Genomic DNA, 13,777 nt, shown 5'->3' on the forward strand with positions numbered 1-13,777 from the left:
AAATTATTCAATGCTTTGAAATTCAAATTACCCCCGCAATGTTTAAGACAGAATATACGAATCCTTTATTCAATATTTGTTAGAGAACGCTGACCTTGTATGGCATGGGTGAATGTAGTTGAGGAATGTAACCCTTCTATTTGGATCCTGTACCATTGTTCTATCATTGTATACGGGGCTGTCAAGGGGCCCTCATATTCTTCAATTTTTCATTTTTTTGAGGATTTTTTCTTAAAATAGGCACTGTATACGTTCTAACAAGAAGTGACAAAACATGGTATCTATTACAGCAAATAAGTCGTTTATTCATGTATTCAAGAAGTGCACAAAGTGACACTAGTGTTGTAGACTAGTAGTATCAAGTACCAAGTTGGCAAACACATTCAAGGCTACCACATTGGTGCCACATCTACAACTACCGAACTTGTTTCGCTTCTACATATTACAGTCATGGTCATGGTTTCCTCACTAGTTTTGTCATGTGGACCATGGCCATCTGCGGAGGTATTTTTTTTTTCAAACCGGGTGAAACTTAAAGGCAACTTGGGCAATATTAGGTCCCAAAATATGGAAATTTAAAAAGAAATGCTGAAATCTTTATGGTTGTGACATTTACTACCAGTATTTAGCACATTTGCGCAATAACTTCATACTTTGAGCATCTTAATTGAAACAAGCAAAAATGTGCCGTACGATGATCCCCTTAGTTTCTTGAGCCTACAAAAACCCTGGCGACGATTCTCAGTGAGTTCTCACATCACGACGACGTCGTGTTTAATATATTTTTGCATGATGGACGTCGCTACATTGTGATAGTGATGAACTAATCATGTGTGGAAATGACTAAATAAATTGACTTTCAAAATCAAATTTTCGGGCCTATATATAATGCTTGGGTTTCCTTTAATGAGCGCACTGATGTCAGTCATAAAATTTACTTGTTGTGACCTTATGAACATCACTTTAATATTGTGATATCTTCCTGAAGTCCTCCGGAAGAGCAAGAGGACGTACGTCGGAGGCTGGAAGACATGGAGACCGCACTGAAGACCGTCTCACTACAGCTGAAGTCTATGGGGGTGATGTTGGTCCAGCAGAGTAAAGCTCCACCTGTTCACAAGCCGTAGTACTGATCCTAACTGGCGCCAATCACAATTAGCAGTTCAACCAATCATAGCATGGTAATTAGCGGTTCGGCCAATGAGAGAGTGGCTGCATGTCCGTCAAGATATTTGTATGTTTTTAAATTTGCATTTTCATGTTTGGACGGAGGTGGGCGGGGCTGTGGGGTCGGTCTATTACTTCTCGTAGTGAGAATGTGGGAGTGTTGTACTGTAGTAGTATAAGTCGCACACGAAAATTGATACGGAAAATATGTATAGCTTTCAAGTTGATATGGAAAAAAATGAATTTCTTCCTACCAAGGAGCGTTGCTAGCACATTGCTGTTTTAGGATACTTTACTTGGTTGCATTTGAAATGCAAACCTACTTGGTCTCAAGGTGTGTCGTGTGGTGCAGTTTTGACAGTGATATCTAGGGGGCGCGTCCAAACATGGTCTCGTCACCTTTTGATGGTTCATGATGGCTGTTTCATTGTGGAACGAGCATCAAAAATCGAAGTCTTCATAAGCTTAAGAAGGTGGCGTAATTGCTAGTCAGTGAAACTGATATAATAACTATCCACTCCATTCTATAGCTACATACTAATAACTTAACACGCCCAACTTTTTCTTCTTTTACTAAACGTGTAATTCTTATGCTACTCATAATTTGAAAATATCGCTTATTACTATAGGAAGAAAAAATCTTATTCCTTACGTTACATTTCTACTTTAGAAGGAATGAACGTCGAGTACATTGTTCCATTCAACATTACCTATATACGCCTTTTTCGTTGTACAAGGTAACTTGAACGTGAAATGCGCAGTTATGTATCTATATGTATGTATACGAATAAATCAATAAAAATCAATAGAAAATGTCAATAAATCTAAGTAAATCAATAAGCAACAGTAACTGCTGTCATTTCACTTATCTGAATGTTTTCCAGCATTTTTCTAATCAACGTTATAGCATTTTCTTATGGAATGATGAGGTCTTGATTTGAATAATTCATATCTTGGTATCTTATATTATCATGAAATAAATTCCTATTCAAGGTACATACATTGTACATCTCTGATCATGCTTTCCACTGTGCCACAAACTCAAACCAAAGACACCGAAAACATTCTCCCGAGGCACTTCCTTTTAATACCGTTCTTGTTTCGCGGAAAGGGCGCAACGTCATGTCTAGACCATTAACCTTCACGCACACGTCAAAGTGAACGTTCGAACTACAGTAATGTCAAACTCTGAGTTTGCCCCGCCCACTTCCAGGTAAGCAACCAATGGGAGAGCCTTAAATATGATGACGTTACTTTTGCCCCGCCTACTACCAGGCAAACATCCAATGAGAGAGCGCTAAACCGTAATGAAGTTAACACAGTGATTGACCTTACACATAGAGAGCGGCCAGAGTCCCAGTAAATCTCAGACTGTGGTAGAGAGAGTACAGCTCGCAGTAGCCGCTGCAACGTTAGATTTTCTGTTCTGTTCGAGATAATTAGATTAAACGGAAGCCTGGATGTCATGGCAGCCCCGTGGCACCACCCGGGGATCACCAAGGATCAGGCGGAGGGGCTACTTGTGGCGGCGGGCATGCAGACGGGGAGTTTCCTGGTGAGGGATAGCGAGAAAAGGGAGGGGGCCTACGCACTGTGCATTTGGTAAGTCAGTCTGTCTGCCTGTATTTATACAAACTTATCGACTCGTGGCAACACGTTTATCAAGTCGTTTAAGGAATGTCAATAATACTTGATAAATCCCCCTGTAGGTTCACAGTTTAACTTTATTAGCTGCAATAATAACAAGTCTTTAAAAGTGTGGGGTCATTTTAGGTCACTTCCGGGTTGAATTATGATGTGAACTTGTTGGAGAAAGGACAGAAAAACCTTATTACGATTGACAAATGTTTCTCATTGATTATGCAAATAATGTCCTTATTTGCATAAATTATGTCAGGTTACCAGTTGATCATCTTCTCCATCCAAATAATAACATCATTATCAACAGAAGTATGAATATTACTATTTTTGCAATGTATTTATTCAGCTAGGGGCACTTGACATCAACATAATTTACCTGGGTAGTCCATTGTACTGTGTTGTTTCCAAGAAAATATCACGGGTTATGTTTAAATTATAAGAATTCAATGAATGCGTATGTGATGAGGTGAGGTCTTCCTTAGTTGAAATCTAAGTCTATAATGATACTGAGAAGGAAAAAATCCTATTCCAGACATCTATTGAGTCATGTTGTTGTGATCTTTGCTAGTCAGACACTTTATTACTTCGTTGCCATTCTGTGTGTGGGTAGACAGTTACGTCATTGTAGACTATTCTTATATAATGTATCAATGTTACATGACATTGTGTAATGTTATAAGTGTTAATCTACACATAAGATCTACCAATTCACTTTATCTTCACAGTTAAGCTCACAGTGTAAGGAAAATGGACATTTTCATTTAACTTTAACTTCACGTTGGCGACAAGTGAACAAATCATAGATAATAACAACAGTTTTTATCACAGTGATGATAAGTACACGGTACAGAGGTGACCGTGAAAACAGTGAACATAAAGTTACAGTGAAAGAAACAAGAATTACAGTACATTTAACAGTATGTTTCTAAGTATAGTTGGACATTATGAAATGGTTTGTAGCTGTTTTTAATTTGTGTGTGAATAGCATAACTTAAGAAGTTATTGATGTATTGTGATTAAATTTTGGTACAAGGTTACTAGGTGTCAACAAAACAAAAGATGAGTTTGAATATGGGCCTCCTAGCAGCTTCTACCGATACTGCAGCATAAAATCTAATTTGGGTACCTAATGTGCTCTGAAGGTGTTATACTATAGGCATGATTTTTGAGTGGCAGGAAGTTTTCAAGCTGCCTTTACATATCTATGTCACACGTTATGCAAATTAGGTCATAATTCCATAGTTAATGAGAATATGATAATTGGCTACGGTATGCTGTCATAGACTAGATAGAGCTTTTTTTTCTTTTTTTTTTGTATGTGTATGTGCATGTGTGCGTGTTTGTGTGTCAGTGACAACAAGAGATGTGTGTATATATTATATAATGTATAAGTGTGCATGTGAATGTTACATGTATGTACTAGTATGTGTGCATATATTTTATTTGCATATGCGTAAGTGTGTGTGTAATGTATGTATATGTAGACATCATCGTGGCTTTCCCTATATATATAGCACACATTTGTCCAACACTACGCAGCATATTCAATAGAATGTTAGATCTTGCCACGGCATCATAATTAGCCGATCTTTGAACTCAGTTTACATGTCATTTATTCATCATGTGACCTTTATCTCCTTATAGGGACGAAGGTCGTGTGAGGCAGTATCGTATCCTGCCAACAGACAACAGGTGTCTCCAGATCCAGGTTAGACATACAGATTCTTATCTTTTAATGATAGGGTTATAAATAGATTAGGCCACAATTGTTATTGCCTTTTTTTATCAAGTCGATCTGATTATGAATAAGAAACTGGCAGTCAATGCCGTAGATTATTGTTACGAAGACTGTTGTTGGTACTCTGTCATGTAGTTTCCACCTACATTAATTAGGAATTAATTGAATCTAATTGGATTGATTAAAACAATAGTAAATGCACGTTTGAAGTCAATCACTACAAGTTCAATATTATGTATGTTCTAGTATGAAACATAAAGAGACGAGCAAATTTGATTATTAGTGATTACGATGCAGAAGATTACTGGCACTCATACAACTGGATGGATTTTGGAAACGATCACAGATATTTCAAGATCCATCCACTGTCTTTTGTCAGTTTTTAGATTTTGAATTTGCGCTTCATTTATATTATTTTAAAGCCAGTGGCCCAGTGGATTTTAACCTCCTTGGTATGAGGGAGATGCAGGCGTATCTGTATCCGTATCTGTACATGTATAGCCGGTATAACTGCCCTTCGGTGTTTCGCACCAGCGTACGTGTCAAACCTCTTTGCCTAAAAGAACCCAACACACTTTGAGATGGGTTATAGGCTAAGGCTGACCCGGTGTGCTCTGGTGATCTTAATGATACTCAAGGTCTCCTTCAGGGATGTGCGTCACATTTGGGTTGTTGGAATTAGCTGTCCAGTCCGATTGGCGAAAACAGCTGTCCGGTCTGATTTCCAGGTGGGAAAAGCTGTCTGACTATTTCTGTGTGTGGTTGCGCCCCCTAGCAGAAATTAAGAAAAGTGCAGTCATGGCGTGAAGTGCCCTCATTGGATACAAGCATGCAAATGCCGACAATACGGTCGGGGAATGCGAGCGACAAGTCAATAATACAAAATGTAGACCAAGACGGCGCGACAGCTTTTTGTTTATTGGGGGTAAGGGGTGGAAACCACACAGTCATGGAAATAGTCAGACAGCCTTTTCCACCCCGAAATCAAACCGGACAGCTGTTTCCGCCAATCGGACCGGACAGCTAATTCCAACAACCCGTCACATTTCATTTCGTTCCAGGGTCATGTCAACAGAGAGTACCCGACTCTCACAGATCTGATGGACTCCTACAGAACCGACCCCCAGGGCCTGGCCTGCCCTCTCCTCTACCCTGTCACAACGGGCCTGCAGGAGAACACCGTGGTCAACAGACCGAGCAGGTCACCAAAGCCAGTCATCAAACAACCTACAAACATCAGAAGAGGTAGGTTGAGTTTGTGCTTCACTATGGCATAACGGCAGGATGTTTGGCCCACAATTCAGAGGTCCTGGGTTTGAATCCTGCATGGGTCCCCTGACTTGTCTCGTTGCTGTTGTGCTCATGGGAATAACATGAATTTTCTCACTTCACTCATGGGAAAATGAGTACCTATCTGGTTAGGGATGTCCCCTATAATATAGGACATTAAATGGAGGCCCTGGGTCTGAGAAGAGCCACACCTCGAGCACATAAAAGAACCCACCACACTCGGTGTTAGTGGATCAAATATTAATGTCCAGATATGCAGCTATGTAGTACTCTTCAGTCCAAACTTCTTTTCGCATTTTTCGCGGTGACATCTTAACCATCATCACAGCGAACATTATTCCTTTTGCAGTAAAACTCAAGGGTGGGCAGTAGGCCAAAGTAAGTAAAGTAAGGAAGTAAGTAAAATTCTGCATGGAAGGAAATTTATGTATTAAATGTCTCATCTCATGCATGTCTGAACTCTAGAGCCATAAGTCAACATACCCAGCTGGCTAACTTCTGGATTGTATCTATATTGGCACTTCAATCAATATAGATTCTGAACTTTAAATGAAGAAAAAAAAGAAAGAGCAGCTAGGACTGGACAAGGACTTTCCTCTACCTTCGGTACCAAAAGCGATTTGGGGTTGATGTAGACAGGCCAGAATGGTACATTTGATCTTTTTTTTCAGCTAAGCAGCAAATTGCAGAAGCAATAAAAATACCTCCCCATGACTTATTAATTAGTAGCATCTTCCATTGACCCCATGACCTGGACTGTCATGTCTGATTGCGGACGTAGTTGGACCACCTCTGAACTCTACTTCTGGCCACTCTGGCAAGTCTCACCTTTGCAGTCTACTGACACTCTACTGACAGTGAATTCAAATAACTAAAGGACACATTAACCAACACCGAAAATGAAGACTCCATAAATGGATTCAATAAGTGGCCTCGTTTGATATTTCACTTACCTAATATATATATAAATATCATATATTTCATTGTACATTTCATGCAGGTGATGACGATTCCACAGTGTACTTCCCTATTATCATCATTCCGACCCAAGGCTCCGAACATTGTGGTCTCGAAGGCCGTTTCATCCTTAAAGTCTCCGCCATTGGTCTGTCCTTGCTTGATCCGCACACCGACCGCGTGCTGTACCTGTGGCCTTTCCGACACATCCGTAGGTACGGTCGTAACGCTGACGCGTTTCTGTTTGAGTGCGGGAGAAAGTGCGGGTCCGGGGAGGGAGACTTTGCCTTCCGTACCCCCTGCCCCAACGACGTTTTCCTTGCAGCGGATAACCTACGGAAGAGAGTGTTTCTGATGCGGACAAATGTCACCGTTATCCCTACCACGGCATCAAAGCGCTGTAAGCTCAAGGGGGACTACACACTTCAAGTGTGCTCCGAGGGCATCCTTCTCTTGAACAGTGCGACAGAACAGCTCGTGTATGATTGGCCGTACAAGATGATCCGTCGGTATGGGCGCAGTAAGATGGACTTCACCATAGAAGCAGGGAGTAGGTGTGCGTCAGGGGAGGGCACGTTCACCTTCAAATCCAGCGTACCAGAGGAGATCTTCCAACACGTGGACCACGTGAGAGCCCACCTGTCGCGAGCGAAGGGCAACGAGGCCACGCCCAGGCAGCCACAGGCCACGGTAAGTCTAATCACATTTCTACCGCAGAAAAGAAAGAAAAATCTTTATGAAAGTAGTTGACCTTGTACTTGTAGTTGACCTTGTACTTGTAGTGCCCTAAAAAGATTAACTTTCAAGAGAACAACACAAGACTAATCCATGCCCCACTGTTTTATCACAGAGTAATGAGTACGTGGATGTCCCAGGGATAACCTACGCAGAGTTGGCGAGCTTCGGTTCACAGCCCAGGCCCGTCGGTGCATCGCGTACGCAGACAGGACCGTCCTACATGGACCAACCCACGGAGTACTCCACTATCGTGTTTGACTAGGACATGGAGGCAGAGTCTCTGACAATAAGCCGTTTCACGGTTTGAAGTGCACATGTGCAGAGTAATGCATTGTAAGTTTGAGGGTCCTGAGACATAAACAAGCACGTCTGTACTTTGTACCATTGGAAGCAGAGTTTCAGACAATAAGCCATTTCATGGTTTGAAGTTCACATATGTAGTGGTTATGTCAGGTTATGTCAGAGTTCAAGACCCCTGACACTTAAACAAACACATTTGTACATTATAAGTAGGGTTGGTGTGGCGCAACCGTTATAGAGTGTTTGGCACAGAACCTAAAGATCCGGGTTCGATACTCGCTATGCGCCAACGTTGTGCCCTTGGGAAAGGTACTTTACATGATATACCTGTATTGACAATGGAGTGACACCCACCAAGCCTCTCAACTTATCTGTCAAAAGTGTCCCAAAAAGACACACGGATTTGTTTTGCCAATGTGCTAACCTCTGCACATTTGCCACTAAAAGCCGTAATTTTTATTTTATTTTTTACATCATGTATTAAAGGAAACCCTGGAGCAATATTATGGCCCAAAAATTGGATTTTGATAGTCAATTTATTTAGTGGTTTCTGATACAAGATTAGTTCAAACAACACTATCACAATGTAAAGCGACATCCATGCATGGTGCAAAAATATGAGGTCGATGTGATGTGAGAACTCACTGAAAATCATTGCGTTTTTTTTGAAGGCACGCAAAACTATTAGGAGATCATTGTACAGCTCATTTGGCACGGTTTTAAAATGCTCAAAGTGTGAAGTTATTATACACAAATGTGCTAAACAGTGTTAGTAAATGTCACTGCCATAAATATTTCAGCATTCTTTTTAATTTTAATTTTTTAGCCCTAATCAAATTGCTTTGGTTGCTTTTAAACATGGTCTAGACAAGAACTGTTTACAAATTAGGGGCCTTCTATTTTGACCTTCTGCATGTGCAGTTTAAACTGTTAAATGACTTATTTGAGGCAATTTTATATTTGATATATCAAGGAATTCTCTGCAATCAGAGAACATTTATTACCCTAGCCAATTGCCTTATTGATGCATTTTTTTAAAACTACACATGATAGTTATTACTAGAATTATGTTTTTTTCCAGACAAACTGTTGCAAGAAAACAAATGAGATGTAAGATGACAGCAAATATCATTCATAATAAATGCTTCAAAATTGTATTATGAATGAATTAATAAACTTTATTGCTAGAGAGTTGTACATGGTAAAATGTATGGCAACAATATGACAAAGTATTACAATGATACCAGTCTATTCTAAAAACTATGACTACAAGGATATGAACGTAAAAAATGTGTCAGTCTGACAAATTGTTAAAATGTCAAGTATGTTGCACTACAAAATCAAAACATTGCCAATGTCAATATGTTGATAGTTTGCCTCAAAACTTTGTTTTGTGATATTTACCATCTACTAAACATAATCCCACCAGGGTACATAATTCTGCCACCCTGAAAAGATATGTCCAAACATATCTCCAACCTAACTTCCCCCAGTAGAATGCACTCCTGTATATCAAGCTCTACATACCTGAGGGGTGCTGCACTAGAGATCTCTCAAACACACTGTTTTTGAAAGTGGCGGATTTATGTAACCCGCCGTATTAATGATAATGGAGGTTAACAAAAGTACCACAAATGAGTTTTTTTAACTGACATTCCATTTTCAAGAAAATTTTTCATAAAATCAACCCTCTCTCTGCTGCCTAACACCATGACCAATACAAATTTAATACCAAATGGCAACTTTAGCAGCGAGAAGGTTAAACATGTAGCTGTGTATCTTCTTTACATGACCTAAGGCTGTTTCAAGCCATGATTTAATCAGTCACTATATATATTGTGTATTGTTATATTTATACAGAAGATTTGATGCTGTACTCTTATGACATGTCTATATCATATATCAATGTGAATTGTTGATCTTTGACGTCATATTCAACAATGTAGAACAAATATTTTGTAGATTTTATTGGTTGCAGCACCAGTGGATTGTGCACCCAAGGTTACAGATTTATAAAACTGTATATTAATTTTATTCTTAAATATTGCATTGCTCTTCCATTTTTCTATTAGCCCTGCACTTGCACCCCCGAGAGGCATGTTGAATGGAATAACCCTTATCAAATGACATAATGCTTATGCATGTACATGAACATGTTGAATAAAAAGCTGTATACAATACTGTAAATGCATTTAAGTTTGCGTGGTTTATATTTCGCACTAAGGGGAAAATGGAGTGTTCGCAGTGGTCTTTAAGTTCGCGGCAGTGCTATAATCACATCCTGCTACAGTATTGGACAAAAATGTTCGCCTTGGCTTTAAGTTCGCGGTGAAAAGTCGCCGCGAAAACCGCAAACATACATGTAAAACCACCGCGAACATTTCTGCATTTACAGCATCTTTTTGAATGTAAGCTTTTGAGGCCATTGTGCTTGAAATATGAACACTTAAGACAAATTTCTTTCTTTTGCAACGATTTGTTGCCTTTAAGAAGTCAATTTAGTTGGTAGTACCCTCATTGAAACCTCAAATGCCTTTAAGGGTTATTTATGAGTTTTCCGGAAAGTCTAGCATCTACTAAACATAATTCCACGAAGGCTACATAATTATACCACCCTGAACAGATCTCCAACCCAACGTCCCCCAGTATAATACACTCCTGTATATCTAAACTGTGCATACCTGGGGGGGTGCTACACTAGAGATCTCTCAAACCTAACTGTTTTTCAAAGTGGCGGATTTATGTGTAACCTGGCGGATTAATGTTAATGAAGGTTAGACCCAAAAGCAACCAAGAACAGAAATGCGATATTATAATGACATTAACTTTGAAAGTTGTGTGGCATTCGGCTGTCAGACAAGGGGACCTGAGTTCGATCCCGGCTTGCCCCCAGACATGCCTGGACATGCGCCCGTACGATGTGCCCTTGGGAAAGGCACTTAACACAAATTTCCTCACTTCACTCAGGTGTAATTAAGTACCTACTTGTTAGGGACGTCCCTCGGATAGGACGTTAAATGGAGGTCCCGTGTTTGGGGAGAGCCACACCCCACGCACGTTAAAGAACCCACCACACCTTTCGAAAAAGACTAGGGGCATGCCTCGGTGTGCGATGGTCCAAACCTTACAGACAGGTTTTACCCGATACATGTCAGTAATTGCCGATTTCTCGGCAGATGGACATAGGTGGTCAGGAAGAAGAAGAAGAAATATCTTATTTACACTCATCATTCTTTTCGGGTAGGTAAACTTCAAATGCCATGGATAAATAAAATCCACCTGGAAATGGAGTCAGGCCTTGTACCCATGTCTCAGAATCCGTGATGTAACTGACAGTGTCTTCGTGGTTTAAGACGTAGATGACACCGTCTTTAACCCCGCACCCCTTGTCGTAAGATATGGATTCGGTCGCTGGATGTTCTTCTAAGACAGACCACTGGTTAGTGCTCACGTCGTAGCAGTCTACCCCGGGTACGTGTCCGCCTAAGATGTAGATGACGTCATTGACAGAAGCCATGCAATGGCGGTCTCGTTCCCTGGGTAACTCTGACACAACTTCCCACTCGTCCCAAACCGGGCTATATTTCATCAGAGAAAATATGGACGTGTCATAATCTTCAGAACTGATGTAGATGTCGTCTTTACAGACCACCGCCATTCCGTAGTCGGTGGCAAAATTTGGTAGTGGCTCAAGATACGTCCACTTGTCCTGCAAAGGATCGTATCGTTCGACACTTTGTACGCCATAGTCAAAGTGGAAGCCGCCAATAGCATAAAGGCGTGCCTTGTACTGAATAAATCCAAAGAAGGCCCTAGCCTCGCCCAAGGGGCACACCTCGGCCCATTCGGAACTGAGAGGATTGTAGGTGTAGACGGTGTGTTGAGGGTCCCCCAGGCCTGAAGCGTGGTGGCCGGAGCGAGGCTTGCCGTGCCCGCCGGCGATGTAGATGTAGTTGTCTAAGGCTGCAACGGCGAAACCTCGGCTCGGGGTGTCGTCAGGTTTAGAGGCAAACGTACTCCAGGTATCCTGTACATACATGGGGCAAGAACAGACATATTTTATATACTACACCACAGAGCAAAGAGAGCGTTTCTTCTAGTTTTGAAAAATAAAACACGCTTTCAGTTGTGCCTGAATCTCTGAATGGATTATAAAGCAGGTACATGTTTACGTATCTAACTGGACTGCGCCAAAAGGCCAATTGGCGCAATTTGTCTCCAGAAATTGAGATTTGTTTTAGATTTAAAAAAAAGCAATTGACGAAATGCTGGCAATGGGCGAAAATGGCGCAAAACGGTGAATTTTTAATCTTTGTAAATTTATTTTTTATTCAGTGGCCAACACTGCAATTTCCAAAAAAGTTCTCTCGTATCGAAACTGAAAATGTGACATTTTGTTTGTGTGACCGCAAGAATTCCCAAAATTGACGCAATTTCATCGCGCAATTTGGCGTAATCCAGGGAGACACTCGCTAGTGAAACTGTATGATGACAAGATATTACACTTTTCTGCAGTTAAGTTGTATGGTGACATGTATTCGTTGCATTGTTACCATTTTAATTTTATCAGAAACAAAAAGATTGACATTTAAAGGAAACAAATGACACATGGAAAATACAATCTCACCTTCTTTTCGTCGTACTTCATAAGCTCCCTCGGTCCCGGCTCTGGCCAGAACACGTATCCGTTGTTAATGGCTCCAAGATACTTCCGGTGGTTAAATCTCGCTTGCAGTAACTCATCCTGCTGTTCCGGCAACAACCGCTTGAAGTCCTCAGTGCGCAGGAACTTGTAATAGTTTCTAGTGATAATGTCACCTGCCACTTCTTTGAGTTCTATGGCGTTATAGGCGTCGGCAAGGATGTATAGATGTACACAGTTTCCTTTATTCACCTTTCCCTTCATGTACTGTAGCAAAGGATGGACTTGAAGGAAGTTGGCCAACTCTAGAATGTAGTCTAAATTCTCGTCTATAACGACTGGCTCGGGGGAATACAAAAAGTCGAGAATGATTTCAAAAGCGTCGGCGTCGAAGCCTTGAAGATCAACGTAGTTTTCGAGGCTTTCTCGCATGCCGCATTCCAACATGGCGTCGAAGTAGCCACAAGTGTGGATGAGGACTACTTTGTGTACGCGGAAGGTCCGTGATTCGACCTTGACCTCCAGGTCAGGGTCACCGTGAACGTGCTCGTATGTGATTTCGTTGCTTCCGCGCCTGCGCAAATATCGGCGAGTTTTTGGGGCCTCGGCCATTATAGTTTTGATGTGGAAAATCCTTTTAGAGATATGTAAGAAATTTTCAGACTTCGATGGAATACAGGGCGACTTTAAGAGCTTCGAATTCCGGATTTAGCTTCCTTCGATATCTCAAAGATTAAGAAAAACGACAATACTGCCCTTGATACATAGGATTGCATCAAAGTCGGCGCAAAAGCATGCCTGAAGTTATGGAAACTTTCCTAGTCGGTTTCACGTTGATTTGTTGCCGGGGAGTTGTCTTTTGCCCATATTTGGTATCTTTCTGAAAAAGAAATGCAAAAATTATACATAATTATACAAGTCTCAATTTTGTTCATTAGGTCATGACGTCAAAATTAGGTGCATGTATTCCATGTGTTGGAGCAAAGTTAATCTTCTACGTACCGCGTTAAGTACTGTAGAATTTGAAATGTTAAGCCTCTACCAGGCTTCAGAGGCAACAAACTGTACTCCTTCAGCGGACTAACTTCTCTGGCATGTTATCTGTCTACTTAGCCAATTTCTACTCTTTCCAGCCGCCTCTGGAGCCTGGTTGAGGCTACGAAATGTTCGCGGGGATTTAGTTTCGCACACAAGCGAAAATAAAGGGCCCAAAGCAATGTAAGGGCCCGAAAATAGGATTTTGAAAGTCAATTCATTTAGTAATTTCTATACATGATTAGTTCAAACAACACTATCACAATGTA

The 13,777-nt window shown here is 40.9% G+C and overlaps 2 protein-coding genes across 2 annotated transcripts; one reads left to right on the forward strand and one right to left on the reverse strand.

The window, feature by feature from the left end:
* The first annotated feature begins 2,503 nt into the window (after window positions 1–2,503).
* LOC136437926 (uncharacterized) lies at window positions 2,504–8,428 on the forward strand. The gene is made up of 5 exons (XM_066432510.1): window positions 2,504–2,769; window positions 4,453–4,516; window positions 5,608–5,791; window positions 6,837–7,483; window positions 7,644–8,428. The coding sequence occupies exons 1-5, from the start codon at window positions 2,633–2,635 to the stop codon at window positions 7,791–7,793; spliced, it is 1,182 nt and encodes a 393-aa protein (XP_066288607.1). The 5' UTR covers window positions 2,504–2,632; the 3' UTR covers window positions 7,794–8,428.
* A 2,544-nt stretch (window positions 8,429–10,972) lies between these two features.
* On the reverse strand, window positions 10,973–13,199 carry LOC136437927 (kelch-like protein 42). Its single transcript, XM_066432511.1, has 2 exons — window positions 12,459–13,199; window positions 10,973–11,858 (listed from the first exon to the last, which is right to left on the reverse strand). The coding sequence occupies exons 1-2, from the start codon at window positions 13,083–13,085 to the stop codon at window positions 11,046–11,048; spliced, it is 1,440 nt and encodes a 479-aa protein (XP_066288608.1). The 5' UTR covers window positions 13,086–13,199; the 3' UTR covers window positions 10,973–11,045.
* Window positions 13,200–13,777: the final 578 nt, after the last annotated feature.

This window comes from Branchiostoma lanceolatum, chromosome 7 (genome assembly GCF_035083965.1).
Source record: "Branchiostoma lanceolatum isolate klBraLanc5 chromosome 7, klBraLanc5.hap2, whole genome shotgun sequence".
NCBI lineage: Eukaryota > Metazoa > Chordata > Leptocardii > Amphioxiformes > Branchiostomatidae > Branchiostoma > Branchiostoma lanceolatum.